The 19,748-nt window shown below is 38.6% G+C and overlaps 1 protein-coding gene across 10 annotated transcripts in view; it reads left to right on the forward strand.

The window, feature by feature from the left end:
- The window catches only part of LOC143030932 (beta-1,4-galactosyltransferase 1-like), an 86,154-nt gene that overhangs the window by 6,428 nt on the left and 59,978 nt on the right, over positions 1–19,748 (forward strand). For 7 of the 10 annotated variants that reach the window (XM_076194211.1, XM_076194204.1, XM_076194206.1 and 4 more), the window contains one exon: positions 18,177–19,462. In XM_076194211.1, coding sequence (XP_076050326.1) covers positions 19,231–19,462 — 232 coding nt within the window. In that variant the 5' untranslated portion in view covers positions 18,177–19,230. Of the gene's footprint in view, positions 1–1,191; positions 2,599–2,718; positions 2,938–18,176; positions 19,463–19,748 lie in introns of those variants that run through there. The other 3 variants (XM_076194203.1, XM_076194213.1, XM_076194205.1) reach the window with 3 other exon arrangements.

Consider the following 19,748-nt stretch of genomic DNA (forward strand, 5'->3'; position numbering starts at 1 on the left):
ATATATGACAATATATACGATGTTTGTATATCCATAGTATTACCTCATTATTAATATGATAATCAAATGTGATCACATAGGACTAGATGGAGGAGATAAGCTATTCAACTTAATAACCGGGCCAATTACTGTTAGGCTGAGGCTATAGACACCGTCACTGGTTCTTTAACGGACAGAGGTCTTCTTGGAGACTTGAGTTTGATAAAATGTTAAATGTCTCCATTTGTATACTATGGGGTTGAGCCATCTATCTTATATGATGTATTATGTCGAATGCATGAGTCTTACTTTAGCAGTCGAGGAACCCAAAATGCACTTGTATAACTTTAAACCTCTCAAAAATATTTTCTGGTCAAATATTTCAACAAGATTCCACCACAGTAAATAAGATATATTATTTGTTTATTCTATGGGTTTCTGTGCCAGTTGATAAGGATTAAGAGGTTTCTTGGAGATATCTTGTCTGCCACCGATAGAAGGAGTCTGACTTTACCTGAATTTAGTTTGTAATACTTCATAAAGTCAATAATCAAATCAAATCAAATCAGCTATCCTGAGTCCACTGCTGAACAAAGGCCTCCTTCATAGCATTCCATGAATCACACGACCATGCCAACCTCCACCACGCCACCCATGCAAACTTCTCAATTTCGTCTCTCCATCTCCTATCTGGTCTCCCTCTTCCACGCTTCCTATCTCGAGGCGTCCACTCAGTAACACATTTGCTCCATCGCTCATCAGTCGTTTGCACTAACTTACCTGCCCAATTCCACTTCCTCTCTTTCACCACCTACACAGTATCTTTCACTCTAGTCTGCTCTCTCACCCAACTTGCTCTCTTTTGGTCTCTCAGCGTTATTCCCATAATTGATCTCTCCATTCTCCTCTGTACAGTCCTTAGCTTTGTTTCCATTGCCCTCGTCAGTTTCCAAGTCTCACACCCGTAGATAGTTAACCCATTCAACTCCGATGACAAGATGTCTTGTCATTTGGTCAAATAAAACAAAAAATCATAAAACACCAAAATGTTTGATCAAACACCAGAAAAATATGACGTCAATCCTCGCTTCGCTCGCAGCGAAGCGAGGATTGACGTCATATTTTTCTGGTGTTTGATCAAACATTTTGGTGTTTTATGATTTTTTGTTTTATTTGACCAAATGACAAGACATCTTGTCATCGGAGTTGAATGGGTTAAGTAAATTACGCAAAAATGAGCATATTCCCCATCCTTATGTACACATTAAACAGCCTTACTAGCCAATCTACTGTAATATCTCCTCCCATTGTCATACTCCACATGATACTCATCCAATCCAGGTGTCTTACCAGCTTTCATCACTTTCAGTGCTTTTTATATTATATTTTTCTATAATTCTGTAATTTTCTTTTCCCATGACAGTCATCACTACCAAAATTAGTCTCGCCCTAACCTTTTCCACATTCAGATGTTTTCTGAAACATTCTACCCATCTTCCCTTCACTGCCTTCACTTCCATTAACACATGTCCATTTGCACCCTTTACACTTTCCTCTTTACCTGACTCACCCTTCCTCATTCTCTTCACTTCCTTCCATGACATGATTTTATTCTTTTTAAAATTCTGTTTCAAGTTATCACTCTATTTTAGTCTGCTTTTCTCTTTGCCTCCCTCACCTTACATTTTGTTTCTCCTCCTTCCTCTTGTACATACATACATATACCAAAGGCTTTTTTCCCCCTTACATGGGAGGTAGCCAAAAGACAAGGCATAGAAACCACTCCCACCCATTCCATCCCCTACATAGTCCATTCCCCCTATACCCTCTTCCCTCCCTCTTATCTTGGCACCTGCCCTGGGTGAGAAGCAGTGTTGCTAGACACAGCATATCCACAGCAAGGCCGCTTCATTAATTCGGCGACCCCCCCTCTCCTTCCTCTCATGCAGAAAAGGAGAAGACAGGGAGAAATCCCTTCAGGCTGCATCAATTTATTTCTCATACATACTCCCTCACCCCCCATCCCCCACCCACTCCTCTTGCACCTCTCATATACTTCTCTAGCTATACCTTGTAACCAATCCTCATATGCTCACTTCTTTTCTTCTACCACCATCTGCACCTCTTTGTTCCACTATTCACTGCTCTTCCTTCTATTCTCTCCCATCCTCCTCATCCCACATACCATCTTGCACTCTTATCACTTCCTCCTTGAAACGTATTCTTTTACACCTACTTCCACTTCATCCCTTACGACCTCCTACATTTTTCTCAGCGTCTGGTACTCTTTCTCCTTGTGCTTCTCATTCAACTTGTTAAATCTCAGAATAAGAAAAAAGGGAAATGATTTTGATGTCTGTCTTATAGGACTACCACTTGCATGTCTTTACCATTGATCTCAAAGAAGTATAACTTGGAAACGTTTGATGTAAGAGGAAGCTCATGGGCCTTATGGGATCTCAGAGTGAATATTTAAAGAATGCAGAGGACAAACAGCAGACAAGATGCATGACCTAATGGTACATTCACAAGAAGAAAGGTAGTTTACAGAATTGGAAAAGGTCTAATGTGAAGAAACAACTGTCATATTTTTATGGAAGCATGAAACCACCCAATATTGTAAGTACTAATTAAATGTAATCATTATATTGTTTACAAGTGTGTTGAAAGGTAATGATTTTTTTTATTTTATTAAATAGGTTACTAATGTAAGTTCATGATCTGTGTTTCACACTTCAGTAAGTTGCCTGTAGTAGAGTTATCAAGTTTGGAAAATACCACCTGAAGGGCAGAGTTGAAAAGAAAAACTTCTTTTAGAACAGTAAAGAAGAGTAACTCGTTGGAAAATGGTTTTGATTGCCTTTGGTCACAAACCATAATTTAAGGCAAAGTTTGAGCAATGGAGGTAAAAAGACAGGATCCCTTGAGCATAGCTCTTCACCTGTATCTCACAACTAGGTAAATACAAAGCAGGATTTATTGACACACTTCACCATGCACCTTATAACACATGAAATTTTGTCATTGTGGAAATGCCAGTTACCTTGCACTAGCTTTGATTTTTTTATTTCTTGTGTGTTGTGCCATTTTCATTTGTTGCAGTGATGTTTAACTCGTGCTTAAATAATGTAGATGTAGTAGCACATGAGTAAAATGAAACTTAAACCCACTCTTGGAGAAAAGCTGAGGCACAGAGTAAACTGTATATTTTGACCACTGACTGTGATCCTCTTCAGCAGATACAAATATAGAGTAGGAAACAAGAAGATATATACAGAGGAAGATTACAACAAAAGGGAACTAGGGCATGTGACTTGAGGTTTCCCTAGATCCCTTTTGTTGTAATTTCCCTCTGTATATATCTTCTTGTTACGTACTCTATGTATGTATCTGCTAAAGAGGACCACAGACACTGGTTGAAATATACAGTTTACTCTGAATCTTGGCTTATTTTTCTCCGAGAGTGGTTTAAGTTTTATTTAACTCATACCTTGTTCACCTGTGTCGCACATTGTCCTATAAACCACTTAACTACTTCTGTATGATGATGCCTACATAGGCATCATGAGGCACGAGTGGGTACACAAGGATGCTGGTGTTGGCGTATTGATTATATATATTTTTTTGTAGTTGTACACGAGTTACCACCGGATTCTGTGAACTGGTTTGATCATGTTTTTTGTGTTTACTATTACTCAGAGTAAAAGAGAACGAGTAATACAGCAGTAACTTTATATTTTATAATATGAGTAGTGTTATGAATAGTGCATATGGCAGCTGATGCTGCATGCAAGAATTTGACTTGTACCAAAGTGGTTAGCCACAGCTTCCTCTGCAGTTTGTGCTTGAGTGTATCACATGTACTACCACTGTCTATGGATATCAGACATTTTATTTTAATTTTTGAATTGGAAGCGTTCTGGATATTACTTTTTTTTTTTTTTATGGGAGAGAGTGGGAGATTGTCAGATAATTTTTTGATATAGGGAAATTGAGAATGGAAGAAAATTAGAAAAGAAAGAAAATAGATGGAGGTAGAGAAGTGCTGAGAGTAAACAAATTGAATTAGAAGCATAAAGCAAGGTTTACACGCTACGATAAATTGTAGCAATTTATTGTAATGAAAAGGTTGTTACAATTTGTCATTACGTGTAAACAGGAGATCGTAGCGATTTATCGCTACGATCTCCTGTTTACACGTAATGACAAATTGTAACAACCTTTTCATTACAATAAATCGCTACAATTTATCGTAGCTTGTAAACCTTGCTCAAGGAGAAAGAATATCAGAAACTGAGAGAAGTGTGGGAGGTGGTGAGGGGTAAAAGAGTAGAAGAAGAATGGTTATGTTTCAAGGAGGCAGTGACAAAGTGTGCAAGGATGGGATGTGGGATAAGGAAGATTTGAGGAAACAGAAGAAGAGGCAGTGGTGGAGAAGTTAGCATATGAAGACTGGTTGCAAGGTAGATGTAGGGAAATATATGAGAGATACAAGAAGAAGAGAGAAGTAAAGTGAGTAGGCCCATAGCCAGAACTTATGACTTGGGGGGGAGGGGGGTGAACGTAATAAAAAATGACTAATCTTGCACTTACAGAAACACTAACACAGTAGTGTTGTGACATCACTGCTGAACCATCAGGCATTAACTATGATCATCAGTCAGGACCAACAATGCATTGGACATCATGTGCTGGTGGTGCCAATTTGGAAGATGATAAATTAAGGACATATATATGCAGCAAAGAATATTCTGGAACCCCATTAATTTGCTCCAAACTGTAAACAAACTTGCAGTTTTATTCTGACAGTCAGTGTATACGAAAACAGTTTTATTCTGACAGTCAATGTATACAAAAAATGACTGAAAAGTACAAATGTATGAGCTTGAGAGTTTGGAGGAGCTACTGACATATTAAGGGGCTAAGTCCCCCATAGCCCCCCATGGCTATGGTCCCATAGGTGAGGGAGGCTTAGGGGAGAGTGGATGTAAAATGGGTTATGAGTTTGACAGATAATTAAAAAAGAAAAAGAAAAAGAAATAATATAATAATAATGAAAAAATGTTTTGGAAGAAAGTAAAGAGAGTGAACGGGTGCAAGTCAGATAGAGAATGGAAAGGTAAAGGGTGTAGAAGGACAAATGTTAATGAAATTTAAGGTTGCATGACAAAGATAGGTAGAGTAGTTGTTGTCATTCCCTAAACTGGCCAAGCAGTCCCATCTCCATGAAGAGCGTTACGGCTGGATGGGGTTTTCCCACAAATTTCTTACAGAGCATATGTTGTGTTGTTGGCCTGTGTGATTATGTACAATGCAGTCTTCCATAATGTGTTGTATAGTATGGGATGAAGTGTTACATCCTGGGCAGTTGTCTGCAATGTGGTCATCCAGCCTCTTTTGGTAGCTTCAAAGGGCTGGATGATGGGTGCATCACAGTCTGGCTAGGTGGATTCTGTCCTTTCAGGGAAGAGAGGATTCAGGGGGATGGATATCAGGCCATCTAGCATGCAGCAATGTATTGTCTTTCAGTTTGTTGATGGAGCAGTGAGTGATATAATTTTGGATATGCTTCTGAAGGCTTGTGTCTGGTGATTGTAAAGAAAAAGAGTATTTGTGTGTGATATAGGTATTTGGGTATTGTTTTGATGATTCTTGGCATATGTGGTGTTCTCCTATATATTGTAGTGGGTGTGCTGTGTTTGTGGAGATGGCAGCAAGTGTTTGTGTACCTCCCATGTCAAGGGTGATCCTTGACTTTGAGGACTTTTGTTTCATGGTGTAAATGAAAGAGTTGGGGGCCAACCAGCCTCAAATACCCCTGCCACTGGCTTTCATACAGGTGGCACTGATCCCAGAATAGAGAAGTTTAGAGAATTGTTGAATTGGCAAAGGTGAGGGAGGGTTTGATTGTGGCAATGGGAAGTGCTAAGAAAATGAATGTGATGGGAGAAGAAAGTGACAGGGCTATAGAAGTTGAGGTACAAAATGCATTGAAAGTGACAAAAGTCGGTTAAGTGCCTGGATTGGACGGGTGTCATGTGGAACGTTTGAGGGAGGAACTGTTATAATAGATTGGCTGGTGAGGTTGTTAAATGTGTGCATACAGTACTCAGCAAAAGTTTGGGCTGAGGGACCCATGGTGGAAAAAAAAAATTGTCCGAAAAAGAGTATTGTTGGGGAGGTTCGAATTTTGCCATAAATTTGCCACAGCGTCCCTCTGCTTCGTGCTTCTGGCAATAAACTGATGCTCAGTGCTTGCTTGGGTGCAGTAGTTAAAGGTTGAAGGAGTGTTTTCTCATAACTTTGTCATTATTTCTCCCCCCCCCTTTTTTTTTCATTTTGTGATGCAGTTGTTGTGTTTGTAGCCTTACTATGGGCATGGTGAAGTAATTGTCATCAGTAAATATTGCCAGGTTATTGCTCCAGAAGAGGTAGGGAAGCAAGCTAAGGCAATTGTTCTGCATGCAGGTGAGAATCAGTTAGTTTATTTACAAGGTGGTGGTTGGATTGACTAACACTACATAGAGACACTTCACCAAATACACAAATGTTACTTTCCATAATTTTATGTACCGAAATATGAGGATTATTTATTATTATTATTTTTATAATTATTATTATTATTATTATTATTATTATTATTATTACTATTATTATTATTATTATTTTTTTAGATACCTCTTAACAATGTCGAATGCCTAGATGTTTTATGAGACCTACCATATTGGTTTTTCTGGGTTGGTACAGTATCGCACCTTCCTTTCCACCACCTTGCTTCATAGTGTCTCACAACAAAGCTACTAACATTAGATTGATTAGTAGTTTCCTTAGTTTGCTTCCTTGCCTTTCTTAAGCAAGGTTTACACGCTACGATAAATTGTAGCGATTTATTGTAATGAAAAGGTTGTTACAATTTGTCGTTACGTGTAAACAGGAGATCGTAGCGATTTATCGCTATGATCTCCTGTTTACACGTAATGACATTGTAACAACCTTTTCATTACAATAAATCGCTACAATTTATCGTAGCATGTAAACCTTGCTTAAGAGCAATAATGTGAGCAGTAGTTTCTGAAGATAACTGCCTCACCTTGCCCATAGTAAGGCTACAAACATGAATAAAGCATGAAAAACCTAGGGAAAAATGGTGGAGTCTGGAGTAAGCACTTGCATACACTACTTCAGCCAACAAAGTACTGTCAGTTGCTGGTGGGAAGAAGCAGAGCGGTGCTGTGATGTCATATAGCTCAGTCAAACTTACTGCAAAATTCAAAACATCCAAACATTGTCATTCTTTTTTGTTCCACCTCGGGCCCGTGGCTCAAATGTTTGAATACTTAAGGGACAAATATGATGAAAGTGATATGACAGTGATATGGTTTAATATCACAAACTCCCCCCCAGTCAGGAAGCTAGGGCAGTGCCCCTTACAGGGAACTTTATAGTGTGGAATTTAATGGTTCAACTTTACCAGTGGTTTAACTTTGCCAGTGGCAGGGTTCAAACTACCATCTCCTCTACCTTTGCCACGAGTAATGACACCATAACCCACTCGGCCAGCGTGGTAATTTGAGAGATTAGTCTATTGAGTGTGGTTGGTAATGAATATGGGTTGGTGTTAATTGAGATTCGGCGACCCCCCCCTATCCATTCCCTCATGCAGGAAAGGAGAAGACGGGGAGAAATCCCTTCAGGCTGCGTCAATTTTTTTCTCATACATACTTCCTCACCCCCCATCCCCCTCATGCATCACAGCCTTATCTATACACAACCCTTCTCCATTCACCCCTATCTTCTGTCCTCTCCCGTCCTTCCACTACAGACATTCCTCTCTTTTGTAAAGCCCCTTTCACCCCACCCATCCATCTCATCCTAGGAGGCCCCCTCATATTCACTCCTTCCACCTCCGCCTTCCACACTTCTTTTACTAATCTTTCTTCACTCATTCTTTCCATGTGTCCAGGAGGTGCCAAGATAGGAGGGAGGGAGGAGGGTGGAGGGGAGTGGAATATATGGGAAATGAAATGGGTGGGAGTGATTTCTATGCCTTTTTCTTTTTGGCTACTCCCTGTGTAAGGGGGAAAAAGCCTTTGGTATATGTTATGTATGTATGTTAATTGAAAGGGTTAGGAGAGGAACATAGGGAATAATTGGGGAAAAAGTGTAAATATAGGAAGGATAAGGCAACTATGGCAGAAGTTTTGGGCAAAATATAGGGATGTTTAGGCTTTTATAAATCTGGAGAAGGCTTATGACAGGGTCAATGGGAAAACATTGTGGAAGGTGTTGCAGATATATGGGATAGGGGGATGTTTGTTAAGGGCAATTATATTTTTTACCTGACTGATAGAGCTTGTGTTAGGATAGGAGATGAGAGTAAGTGATATGAGGTGAAGGTGGGGTTGTGTGAGATGTGTTATGTCATCCTGGTTGTTCAACTTGTACATGTATGGGATGGTAAGGAGGTAAATGTGAGGGTGATAGGCAGGGGATTGGAGATGGTTAGTGAGAGTGGAAGGAAATGGGAGGTGAAGGATTGTTGTTTGTTGATGGCACTATGCTTATGGCAGGATCAGAGGAGGGTTAAGGCAGTTGGTGTTGGAGATTGGGATGATATCTGAGAAAAGAATGATGAAAGTAAGTGTGGGTAAAAGTAAGGTGATGTGTGGTACTAAGGAAGAGGGTGGCAGTGAGTTAGAGAGAGGCTGGAAGAAATGAAGAGTTTTAAGGACCATGTAGCATGGAATGGAGGAAAGTGAAGGTGAGGAACCTATGCCAGGAAGATAGCTGCAGCTGAAGGTGTCAGCTTTGCCCTATGGGCTTTTAGGACAGTTGAGGCAGGTGACAGTCACTGCTTGGAGTTGGAGAGGAGTGCAGGATTCGAACCAATAACTAAGTGAATACAAGACCAATACACTTCCAGTTATGTTACCAGTACACTAGTGGAAGAATGGAAGTAAACTGTAGAGTGAGGTCTTGGGAAGAAGTAGATAACCTGATAATGGACATGAAGGGGTGATTGTGCCTACCAACACTGTATTGGGCAGAGACTTGGAATTCAAGGAATGCCAAAAGGAGGAATTTAAATGTGTTAAGAGATGAAGAGCTTAAGAAGTGTGTTTGGGGATATGAAGATAGTGAAAGATAAGGAGGTGAGGCAGGGAGCAGGGGTGGAAAGGGAGCTGGCATGTACGGTTCATGGAAAAACACTGGAATGGTTTGGGTATATAGAAAGTATGAATGAAGAGAAACTAGCCAAAAGAGTGTGGAAGGTAGAGGTGGATGGAGTGAAGTTGAGGGAAAGACCAAAAATCACATGGATGGATAGTAGGAGAGAGGCCAAACGCAGAGTAAGGGATCCAATATATTTGACGTTTTGCCCAGCAGGGCTTCTTCAGAAATAACACAGTTGAGAAACATTTTACTCCTTATATAGCCCGAGCTTGCGGGGAGAAACAAACATAAAAATGGTGTACACACAATTTGCATTGCGCAAATTGTGTGTACACCATTTTTATGTTTGTTTCTCCCCGCAAGCTCGGGCTATATAAGGAGTAAAATGTTTCTCAACTGTGTTATTTCTGAAGAAGCCCTGCTGGGCGAAACGTCAAATATATTGGATCCCATACTCTGCGTTTGGCCTCTCTCCTACAGTGCTGTTGCAGTCGTTGCTGCTTTTACTCATGAATGGATAGGGTGAAAAAAAAGGGCCTTGGGTAAAAGGGGAATGTTTGTTGAGTTAAGAAAGGGAAAGGCAAGGGGTGAGTGCTAGTGCAGAGTGGTTGGTTGTAAATGAATGATAAGTTGACATGGCCTGAAGGAATTACTGGTGAGTGGACAAGGAGGGAGGGTCACTATGTAATGGAAGTGGTGGGGTTAAACCAGTTTCAGCTGTCAAGCTCTACTGTGAAGATGTGTTTTGCTGCATTGCTTTTGACCTGGACAGTGAGTTAGGGAGAGGAATTACCCTTCATTCTCAGGGAGCTAAGATTAAAAGGAAACTAGTGGGTGCAGGATGGGTGAAGGGTGCATGCATTATAGTCAAACCAGCGTAAGGAGTCCTTTGGGGGCGTGGCTTCATTGAATGCAGCAGTGACAAATCTAATCTATTAACTAATGCATTTTGAGTTTTAGAATATAAATATAATTGTATCGATTACTTAAATGTATACAATATACTTTATTTAAATAATATACTAATAATATATTTAAAACATCCTTTTACGTCAGTTCAAAAATAAGCTAGATAAGAATTTGGCAACAGTGCCAGCGCACTGTTGCCACATTCTTATCTAGCTTATTTTTGAACTGACGTAAAAGGATGTTTTAAATGTATTATTAGTATATTATTTAAATAAAGTATATTGTATACATTTAAGTAATCGATACAATTATATTTATATTCTAAAACTCAAAATGCATTAGTTAATAGATTAGATTTGTCACTGCTGCATTCAATTAAGCCACGCCCCCAAAGGACTCCTTATGCTGGTTTGACTATGGCTGGCTACCTCCCTTATAAGGGGGAAGAGGCCTTTTGGTATACAGTCTCATCTAAATGAGTCGTCACTAATTACTCATGTGATGAAAATAATATCACCCTATGTTGAGGGTTGTATTAAGTTTGGTAGGTGTGAGTACTATATGTTAGCAGATGGGGTATCTGTCCTTCTCCCTTATTACATGATATGAACATTCAGTTGGAATTTAGCTGCAGCTGTGAGTACTTACTGTATCAGCCTAGTGAAGATGTGATTTACCATGTATTCGGCCTCATTTTATGTATTTTTCTTATGAAATGGGTAAAAACAAGTTTGCTGAAAAAAACAGCTCGTCATAGAAAAGCATAAATCAAAAATTGGAATGAATAATTACTGATGTTGATGTTTGAATGAAGTGTTTAGCTTTGAATGAAGAAATACAATGGTGGCAATAACAAAGTCTTACTTGAACAAGCAGTTCATGGTTATGTAATCAGAAAAAATAACCTATGACACCTATGTTATTAATAGAATTAGATATTTTCTAGGCTACATGGCTGAGCAGGTTAGGGCATCGTTACTTATGGTGAAGGTCAAGGGGATGGCAGTTCAAACCCTGCCACTGGTGAAGTTGAACCAAGGGCATGGTTCGTGAAATTCCACACTACAAAGTCCTCTGTGTGGGGTGCCGTCCTAGCCTTCCGATAGGGGGGTGGGGGGAGTTTGTGACATTAAACTATATCATCACATGGCCATGAACTGCCTGTTCATGCAGATCCTTGTTACCACCATCTTTGTATTTCTTCACCTACTGCTGAACACTTCATTCACAAACACCAAGAACATCAGCAATTTCCTTTGCACCAACATTTGTTTTATGCAGTGCTATGAGTTGAGCTGTTTTCTTGGATGACGGAAGCTTGTTTTCACCCACTTCAAAAAAGAAAAAATATGTAATATGAAGTCAAGTACACGGTAAATCACACATTTACTTCAGAGCACTGGTATGGCTAAGCATTCACTACATACTACATACACATACATATACATATACCAAAGGCTTTTTCCCCCTTACACGGGGGGTAGCCAAAAAGAAAAACGCATAGAAACCACTCCCACCCATTCCATTTCCTATATATTCCACTCCCCTCCACCCTCCTCCCTCCCTCTTATCTTGGCACCTCCTGGATGACAGGTCATCTCTGGGTCACTGCCCTAGGCCACTACATACTACATTGGATAAATTTTAGCCGAGTGTTATATCACACACTGAGGGGGAAGGGGGTAGATGCCACATCTGCCAACATATAGTAGTCACCTGTACAAATTTAGCACCACCCTCAACAAGGGGTGATATTATTTGTCACGTGAGTAGTTGGTGACTACTTGCTTGGCTGAGACTGTGTGTATGTATGTATGGAAAAAGAGGATTGAAGAGGGATGAATCAGTAGAGAGGAAAAGGTAAAGGGCACAAAAGGACAGATGTTAATGGAAGTAAAGGTGGCAACGTGAAGATGGGTAAATGATTTCAGGGAGTTGTTTAATGTGGAGGTGGTTAGGGATTGACGGGATAAATAGTGATGTTAGTAAGTTTGCGGATGACACTAAAATAGGATGCCTAATTAGGTCAGGAGACGACACAGAGATTCTGCAGGATGATCTTAACAAATTGTTCACATGGTCAGTGAAATGGCAAATGAACTTAAATATCTCTAAGTGTAGCGTGTTAAATATATGGCTACACAACCCTGAAAATAGATACAGCTTAGATAACACACTTTTAGAGAAAACTGAGTGCGAGAGAGATTTGGGAGTTTTAGTGAGTCCGGACCTTAAAACCAGGAAACAGTGCATTAGCACCAGAAATAAAGCTAACAGAGCATTAGGTTTCATTGCTAGGATGGTAATGAATAGAAGTGCAGAGGTAATTATTAAATTCTATCTAGCGATAGTTAGACCCATCCTTGACTATGCGGTACAGTTTTGGTCTCCGTCCTACAGAATGGACATCAATTCACTAGAATCGGTACAGAGAAGAATGACCAAAATGATACATGGACTCAGAAATTTACCTTATGAAAAGAGGCTTAGGCACCTTAACTTACACTCTCAGGAAAGACGTAGAGTGCGGGGTGATCTAATAAAGGTGTTCAAGTGGATCAAAGGCTTTAACAAAGGTGATGTAAACAAGGTCATCATATCAAAACAACAGGGCAGGACTCACAGTAATGGTTATAAACTAGACAAATTTAGGTTTGAAAAGGAAATAGGCAAGAATTGGTTTACTAATAGGGTGGTCGACGAGTGGAATAAACTTAGTAACCATGTAGTAAGCGCTGAAACTATCAGTTGTTTTAAGAAACAATTAGACAACTTTATGGATGGGGATGACAGGTGGTGATGGATACGAAGCTGCCTAGTGTAGGCCTTATGGTCTCTTGCAGTCTCCTTTATTCTTATGTTTTTATGTTCTTATGAGAGTGGGGTTGGAAAGAGCTGGCAAATAGAATTGATAAAAAAAATTCATGGATGGTTTGGATATATGGAAAACTCAAGTGAAAAAAGATGATCAAAAATAGTGTGGAAGGCATAGGTGGATGGAGTGAATTTGAATGGAAGACTGAGAATGGGATGGGTGGATAAAGTCAAGGTGGGGCTTGGGTATGAGGGAAATGTGTGTTGAGCAGGCAAGGGAGAGGATGAGAATGGAGAGTTGGTGTGCATGGATGATAAATTGATGCAGCCCAAAGGAATTTCTTCTTTTCCATTATGTATTTTTGAGTGGATGAAAGGTTAGGGTCACCATGTAATGATATTGTTTGGATTAAACCACCTTTGGCTGTTGGGCCCTGTTGTAGAGTCTTGCTGCATTGCTTTTGACCTATACAGTGGGTAAGGGACAGGGATGGCCCTTTATCCACCAGGAGCTGATACAAAAGGGAAAGCAAATGGGTGTGGGGTGGGGAATGGGTGGGTGCATGGCTTGGCTGGCCACCCTTCTTATTAGGGAAAGTGCCTAATGTTATATATATATATGTTTATACTTCCCACCACCTTTGCTATGACCCCAAGGGCTGAAACTGCAAGGAAACATGGCAAAGCAGGTAATCCTGGCAAAAACAAAGACACACTGGTAAAATGTTTTGTATACATACCCACAAGACCTACAACAGTAAACTCGATATGCTTTTCCACACAGACTGCACAAAATTTTGTATACATATTGACAAGCAAGCCAGTATTGTTTGGTGAGAGAATGAGAGGTTGCTGATAATTAATTAGAAGTAGAGAGAAAAAAAATTTGAATACATACTTTCCTCTCTTTTTTTTTTAGCATATAAATATTTTCATATAGGCCAAACTGTGTATTCCATGGAGCCATTCCTGCAGAAAACATAATCATGTTGCCAAATGTGCAAAGTAAATGTTCATCTAATTGTATGTGCCTTGTTATATTATACAATACTTTAGAGACTTGTGGTTATTGGGTCCCCTTGCATCTTCTTCAACCATCATATCTAGTATTGAAATTGGTTATGGCTTTAACTTGGGTTATATCATCATTTAGGTTAGGGTAATGTGGGGGGAGGGCAAGTTGTACTATTAGTGGAAAAATATTTCTTAAAATTCAGTTTTTGAGGTGAGACACAGCACAATGGGTGCAAAATCAACTACAACTATTTAGCCAAGTGCATTCATCTCAAGGTTTCCCAATTAGGGCACATTTTTTGAGAATTTGAAAATAGGGTAGTGAGGGAGTATGTATGAGAAATAAATCGATGCAGCCTGTCTTCCCCTTTTCTGCATGAAGGGACGGAGAGGGGGGGTTGCCGATTTAATGAAGCGGCCTTGCTGTGGATGTGCTGTCTTGCTACACTGCTTCTGACCCAGGGCAGTGGATGAGATGCAGAGATGACCCGTCATCCAGGAGATGTCAAGATAAGAGGGTGGAGTATGTAGGGGATGGAATGGGTGGGAGTGGTTTCTATGCCTTTGTTTTTTGGCTACCTCCTCTGTAAAGGTAAGCCTTGGTATATGTATGTGTGAAAATAGTTTTTATTTTGTATGGGTACTGGGTGTGGTGCAATATGTATAATTTAATTGACACCTCATACTGCATCTAAAATGTAATTTAATTGAATATTTAAATAGTAAAAAAAATATGGGGGCAACCCATACATCTGATCATTCTGGTACACCAAATTTTGACAAACACTTCTCTTCCATTGTTAATAGGTCCTGTTTGGTAGTTTTTTCCAAAACGGCCCTGTTGCATCACAATTAAAGACCTGTTGTGGGCTTAAGCACTCCTTATCCACAAATTTCTTAAATTTAGGTACAAACTTCTCAACAGTAACTTTGTCTGCACTTGCGGCCTCACTGTGCCTCACAATAGAATGAATTCTAGTTCTCATCTTGGAATTCCCAAACCACCCCTTGCTAATTTTAAAATCTTCACTGGAGTCAGAGGTAGTGTCATAAATAAGGTCTTTACGAAGCTGCCTAGCCTTCACACAAATTATGCCCTCTGACATACAATCACTATGCATCTGCCTTTCGTTTATCCATAACATCAACAATTTTTCCATTTCTTCCACTGCCACAGGTCACTGAACCCATTCAACTCCGATGACAAGATTCTTGTCATTTGGTCAAATAAAACAAAAAATCATTAAACACCAAAATGTTTGATCAAACACCAGAAAAATATGACGTCAGTCCTTGCTTCGCTTGAAGCGAAGCGAGGACTGACGTCATATTTTTCTGGTGTTTGATCAAACAATTTGGTGTTTAATGATTTTTTGTTTTATTTGACCAAATGACAAGAATCTTGTCATCGGAGTTGAATGGGTTAAGTTGCTTTTTCACACCCATCACCACATGAGCTCCCTTAACCTCTTCCATACGGTGCCGCCTACGAAGGCGGCATGAGGAGCAAATGGATACGCGAGGCTGCCATATCGGCGTCTTGATTATATTTATTGTAGTTGTCCCTGCGTAACTGACATACTCTCTAAACTGGCTTCATCACATTTTCTATGGTTATCAAAATTCACGGGTGAAAGAAAGAATGATCGATATAAGCGGTGACTATTTTTTATGATGTGAGTATTATGACGCAACATCGTACGTCTGGCAGCTAATGCTGACCACGATATTTTGGCCCAGAGTGAAGTGGTTAAGGGAGCCAAAACAGAGCCTTGTGGGATGCCATTTTTTACATCTTCCCATTTCAAATTTTTGTCTCTAAGTACCACTCTCATTTCTCTCCCAGTTAAGAAGCCCTTCATCCATTCCAACAGTTGCCTTGAATTCCTCCTATTTTTTCAATTTTGCTTATCAATTTTTTGTGTGGTACCTTGTCAAAAGCTTTCTGCAAATCCAGGAAGGCACAGTCTGCCCATCCATTCTTTCTTGTATTCAATTAGTCTTGAGATGAAGTGTTTAAGAATAGAGTAAAAAATTAGGTGAGATGGAGAGCAGGCAGGTTGGGTTGATTAACCCATTCAACTCCGATGACAAGATTCTTGTCATTTGGTCAAATAAAACAAAAAATCATAAAACAACAAAATGTTTGATCAAACACCAGAAAAATATGACGTCAGTCCTCGCTTTGCTCGCGAGCGAAGCAAGGACTGATTTCATATTTTTCTGGTGTTTGATCAAACATTTTGGTGTTTTATGATTTTTTGTTTTATTTGACCAAATGACAAGAATCTTGTCATCGGAGTTGAATGGGTTGATTGAATAATAATAGAATGAATTGAGTATATGGAATGAACGATTAGAAAAAAAAATGTGGAAGATAGGTAGATGGGGTGAAGTTGAGGGAAATATTGTTGGAATGAGAAATGCTAGAAAAATGACTTTGATGGGAAAAGAAAATGATAGTACTATAGGAAAAGAGTAGATTCGAAGAAGCAGCAGAAAGGAAGGACAGGAAAAATAAAAATAGAGATGATAAATTTCCATAGCACAAGCCGTTTCAGCCAAAAGCATGAACAAATATACACCATGGTACCAATTATGTGGGTCAATTGAAACTTAACCCATTCAACTCCGATGACAAGATGTCTTGTCATTTGGTCAAATAAAACAAAAAATCATAATAAAACAACAAAATGTTTGATGATCAAACAGCACCAGAAAAATATGACGTCGTCAGTCCTCCTCTTCGAGGAGGACTGATGACGTCATATTTTTCTGGTGCTGTTTGATCATCAAACATTTTGTTGTTTTATTATGATTTTTTGTTTTATTTGACCAAATGACAAGACATCTTGTCATCGGAGTTGAATGGGTTAAGTATGTCAGTGTTATATCCAGTGATGTGTCAATGCTTTATCTTGCAAATGATAGTAATTGTTTCTTATTTATTTTTTGGCAGATGCCTAACAGTTTTATTCGGGGTAGTAAAATCCCCTTTTTTGATGGTCAAAACCTAATTCAGTTAGCGAAAAGATGATGGTAATAATTTTTGTTGTACATATCCTCTGGCTGTTGCGAGGTGATCTTGGTAAGTTAAAGGGAACCACTTTTTATTTGGCCTTGAAATGGTGGAGACTTGTACTGCCTTCCACCATTTATTCATCTTAGATTTTTTTTTTTTTTTTCCAAAAGCTTTAATAAAGTCACCTAGTGGCAACCATAGTATATATAAGTTATGGATAGGAGTGAAAAGGTTAATCAAAATAAGTTTCACCCTCTTATTGTTCAGGGATTTTCTTTTGGCCAAATAGTATTGGAAGCTAGAACATGTATCTATATACCAAAAAGCTTCTTCCCCTCACAAGGAAGGTAGCCAGCAGCCAAGGCATGATGGATCAACCTTCCACTCCACATCCTCCCAACACTTGTTGTAGTTGTTGTTGTTCTTCTTCTTATTCTACTTCTTCTTCCTGTTCATGTAATGGAGATGGGAGAAGAATTTTGCCACTGTGTTTCCCATGCAAGTCAGTAAAGGGGACCAATTGGGATGGGGTGATGGGACTAGGGATCCTACCCTGTAACATTATCCTATGAAAAATGAAGGAAGCAAGAAGTCATGCATATTTTGAATAAACTATTGAGAGTTGGGATTTTTTTTTTTTTTCTCATTTATTTTTTTACTGCTGCCATATGATGAGATGACACCTACGTAGGAGTCATGGGGTACGAGTGGGTATACAAGGATGCTGGTTTACAAAGGCAGAGCATGCAGACAGGAGACCTTTTGGTTCATATCTAGGTCGGATGCGAAAAAAATAATAATGATAAATTGATAAATAAAAAACTATAATGTAAATAATAAAATACACAAATAAATGCCTAGGTATAGTTAAATAATAAACGAACAGGTAAATAGTAAATAATAATAAATTGACAGATAACTAATAATAAATGAGAATCAAGCAAATAATAGTTGTAGCTGAGTGACCCCCGAATTCTGTGAATTGCCTTGATTATGTTTTCTGTGTTTATTATTATGCAGTGAAAGAGAATGAGTGATACAGCAGTGAGTTTATATTTCATAACGTGAGTATCATGATGCATCTGATGCTGCACGCGAGAATTTGACTCGTATTAAAGAGGTTAATATTTTCTCTCTTGCCATATGGGTTTATTCAAACCCCCATCGTGTTAAAAACCAATATTTTTTTTATGATATATGAATCCTAATTTTGTTGAATACTGTTATCCTCTAGTTTCATGAATCTTATCTTTTTTTATTTCAGATATGTGGAGTAGGAACTGAGACTTGCCAGGAAGAAAGAATGTGATCACTACTCATCATATCTTTACTAGAATTTTCTTTGAATCTCACAGTCAATCTCAAAATATTTCTTTTTATTCATACTGGTAGTTCTCATTACTTTGTCATGTACCATAAAACCTCAGGTAGTTTTAATATCATTAGATTTGAACTTTATGTAGTTTTATTCGTAGCATATCATTCAAAGCAGAGTCACATTGAGAATTGCAGTGATAGCAAAGGTGCAGCAATTTGTCTCAACCAGGGGTCATATAGATGAAAAACACTTGAACTTATCTTCTCGGCCTTGTATAGTGTTTTTAAAGAACTAATGCAGAACTGAGTTTGTCTTCCAATTTTATGGGTTTCCAGTTTTGTTTTTCTACAAGTCATCTTTCTCTGAGGCTTCAGGGATAAATTTACCATTAAGTTTTATGACAATAAGTTTGGGGTTGTAATCTCAATCACATATTGATATTCATAGATTGAAAGTTAATGTAAACCATAATAAAAAAAAATAAAACAAAACAAGGTAATAATAGTTTGCTTCTGGCATAACATTTTTTATTAATTTTTTATACAAGATCCAGGTGTTGTGCCAGATTTTATGCATAATAAAAGAATGAATATTTTGTTGTTGCACATTTAAAATGTAGAATTTTATATCTCAAAATAGTGATTGGTAATTTTTTAGAATTTATTTCAAATGTAGATATCTGATTGGAAAAAAAAATTGAAGAGATTGTTTTATATATTCAAAGCCATTTAGAATACTTACGATGCTCATTTTAATTGTAGGTAAAATTTAGTTGCAATGAAATGGCAGTGATGTATAGGTCTCAACTTTAGGGTAAACATGAAAGTACAGGATAAAGAATTTGAACTTACAAGCAAGTTTAAAGCTGTCACATTTAAAAAGTATTACTTTTGTCACTGCATACCCAGCAGTTACTCTCTTGGTGCATTTAGTTCACTTTATTCATATCATCACACATCCTTTCTTCATCTCTTCTGCCAAAACATATTTGATAATCCACATGAGCTCATCAAAGTGGAATGAAAACTTGGGCAAAGCCAAAAATGCCCTAGATCATGCATACTCCAAGTCCAAGAGCAGCAGTAGTGCTGCCTTGTGTGACAGCAGTTGCAGCAGCAGTCAGGATGAAGCTTCTTCAGAGATTTGCATTCCTGCTTGCCATGCCCTGCATAACTGTAGGCAGAAGCCATTTGAAAGTATATCTAATGTAACATACAGTGAGTGTGTACAGGGTGAGTTGAAGTATTTATAAAACGTTTATACCAACACTTGGGGTAACTTTGACTGGTGGTGTAAAGTTTACCCCATCAATAATTTTTAAAAGAAAACACTTAGATGCCAAAAATGTTGTGCTCAACTTTACACCACCAGTCAAAATTACACTGCATGATGGTATTTGGGTAAACATGAAATAGTTATGAGAAACTCTTTTATGATAGTTTTGCATAGCATAGGAATTTGTTATATATATGCTCAATGTACCATATTTGCTGGCCTATGGGATGCATCCAGATTTTA

Source organism: Oratosquilla oratoria, chromosome 12, assembly GCF_046742065.1.
Source record: "Oratosquilla oratoria isolate Oo_2021 chromosome 12, ASM4674206v1, whole genome shotgun sequence".
NCBI classification, from domain to species: Eukaryota; Metazoa; Arthropoda; class Malacostraca; order Stomatopoda; family Squillidae; genus Oratosquilla; species Oratosquilla oratoria.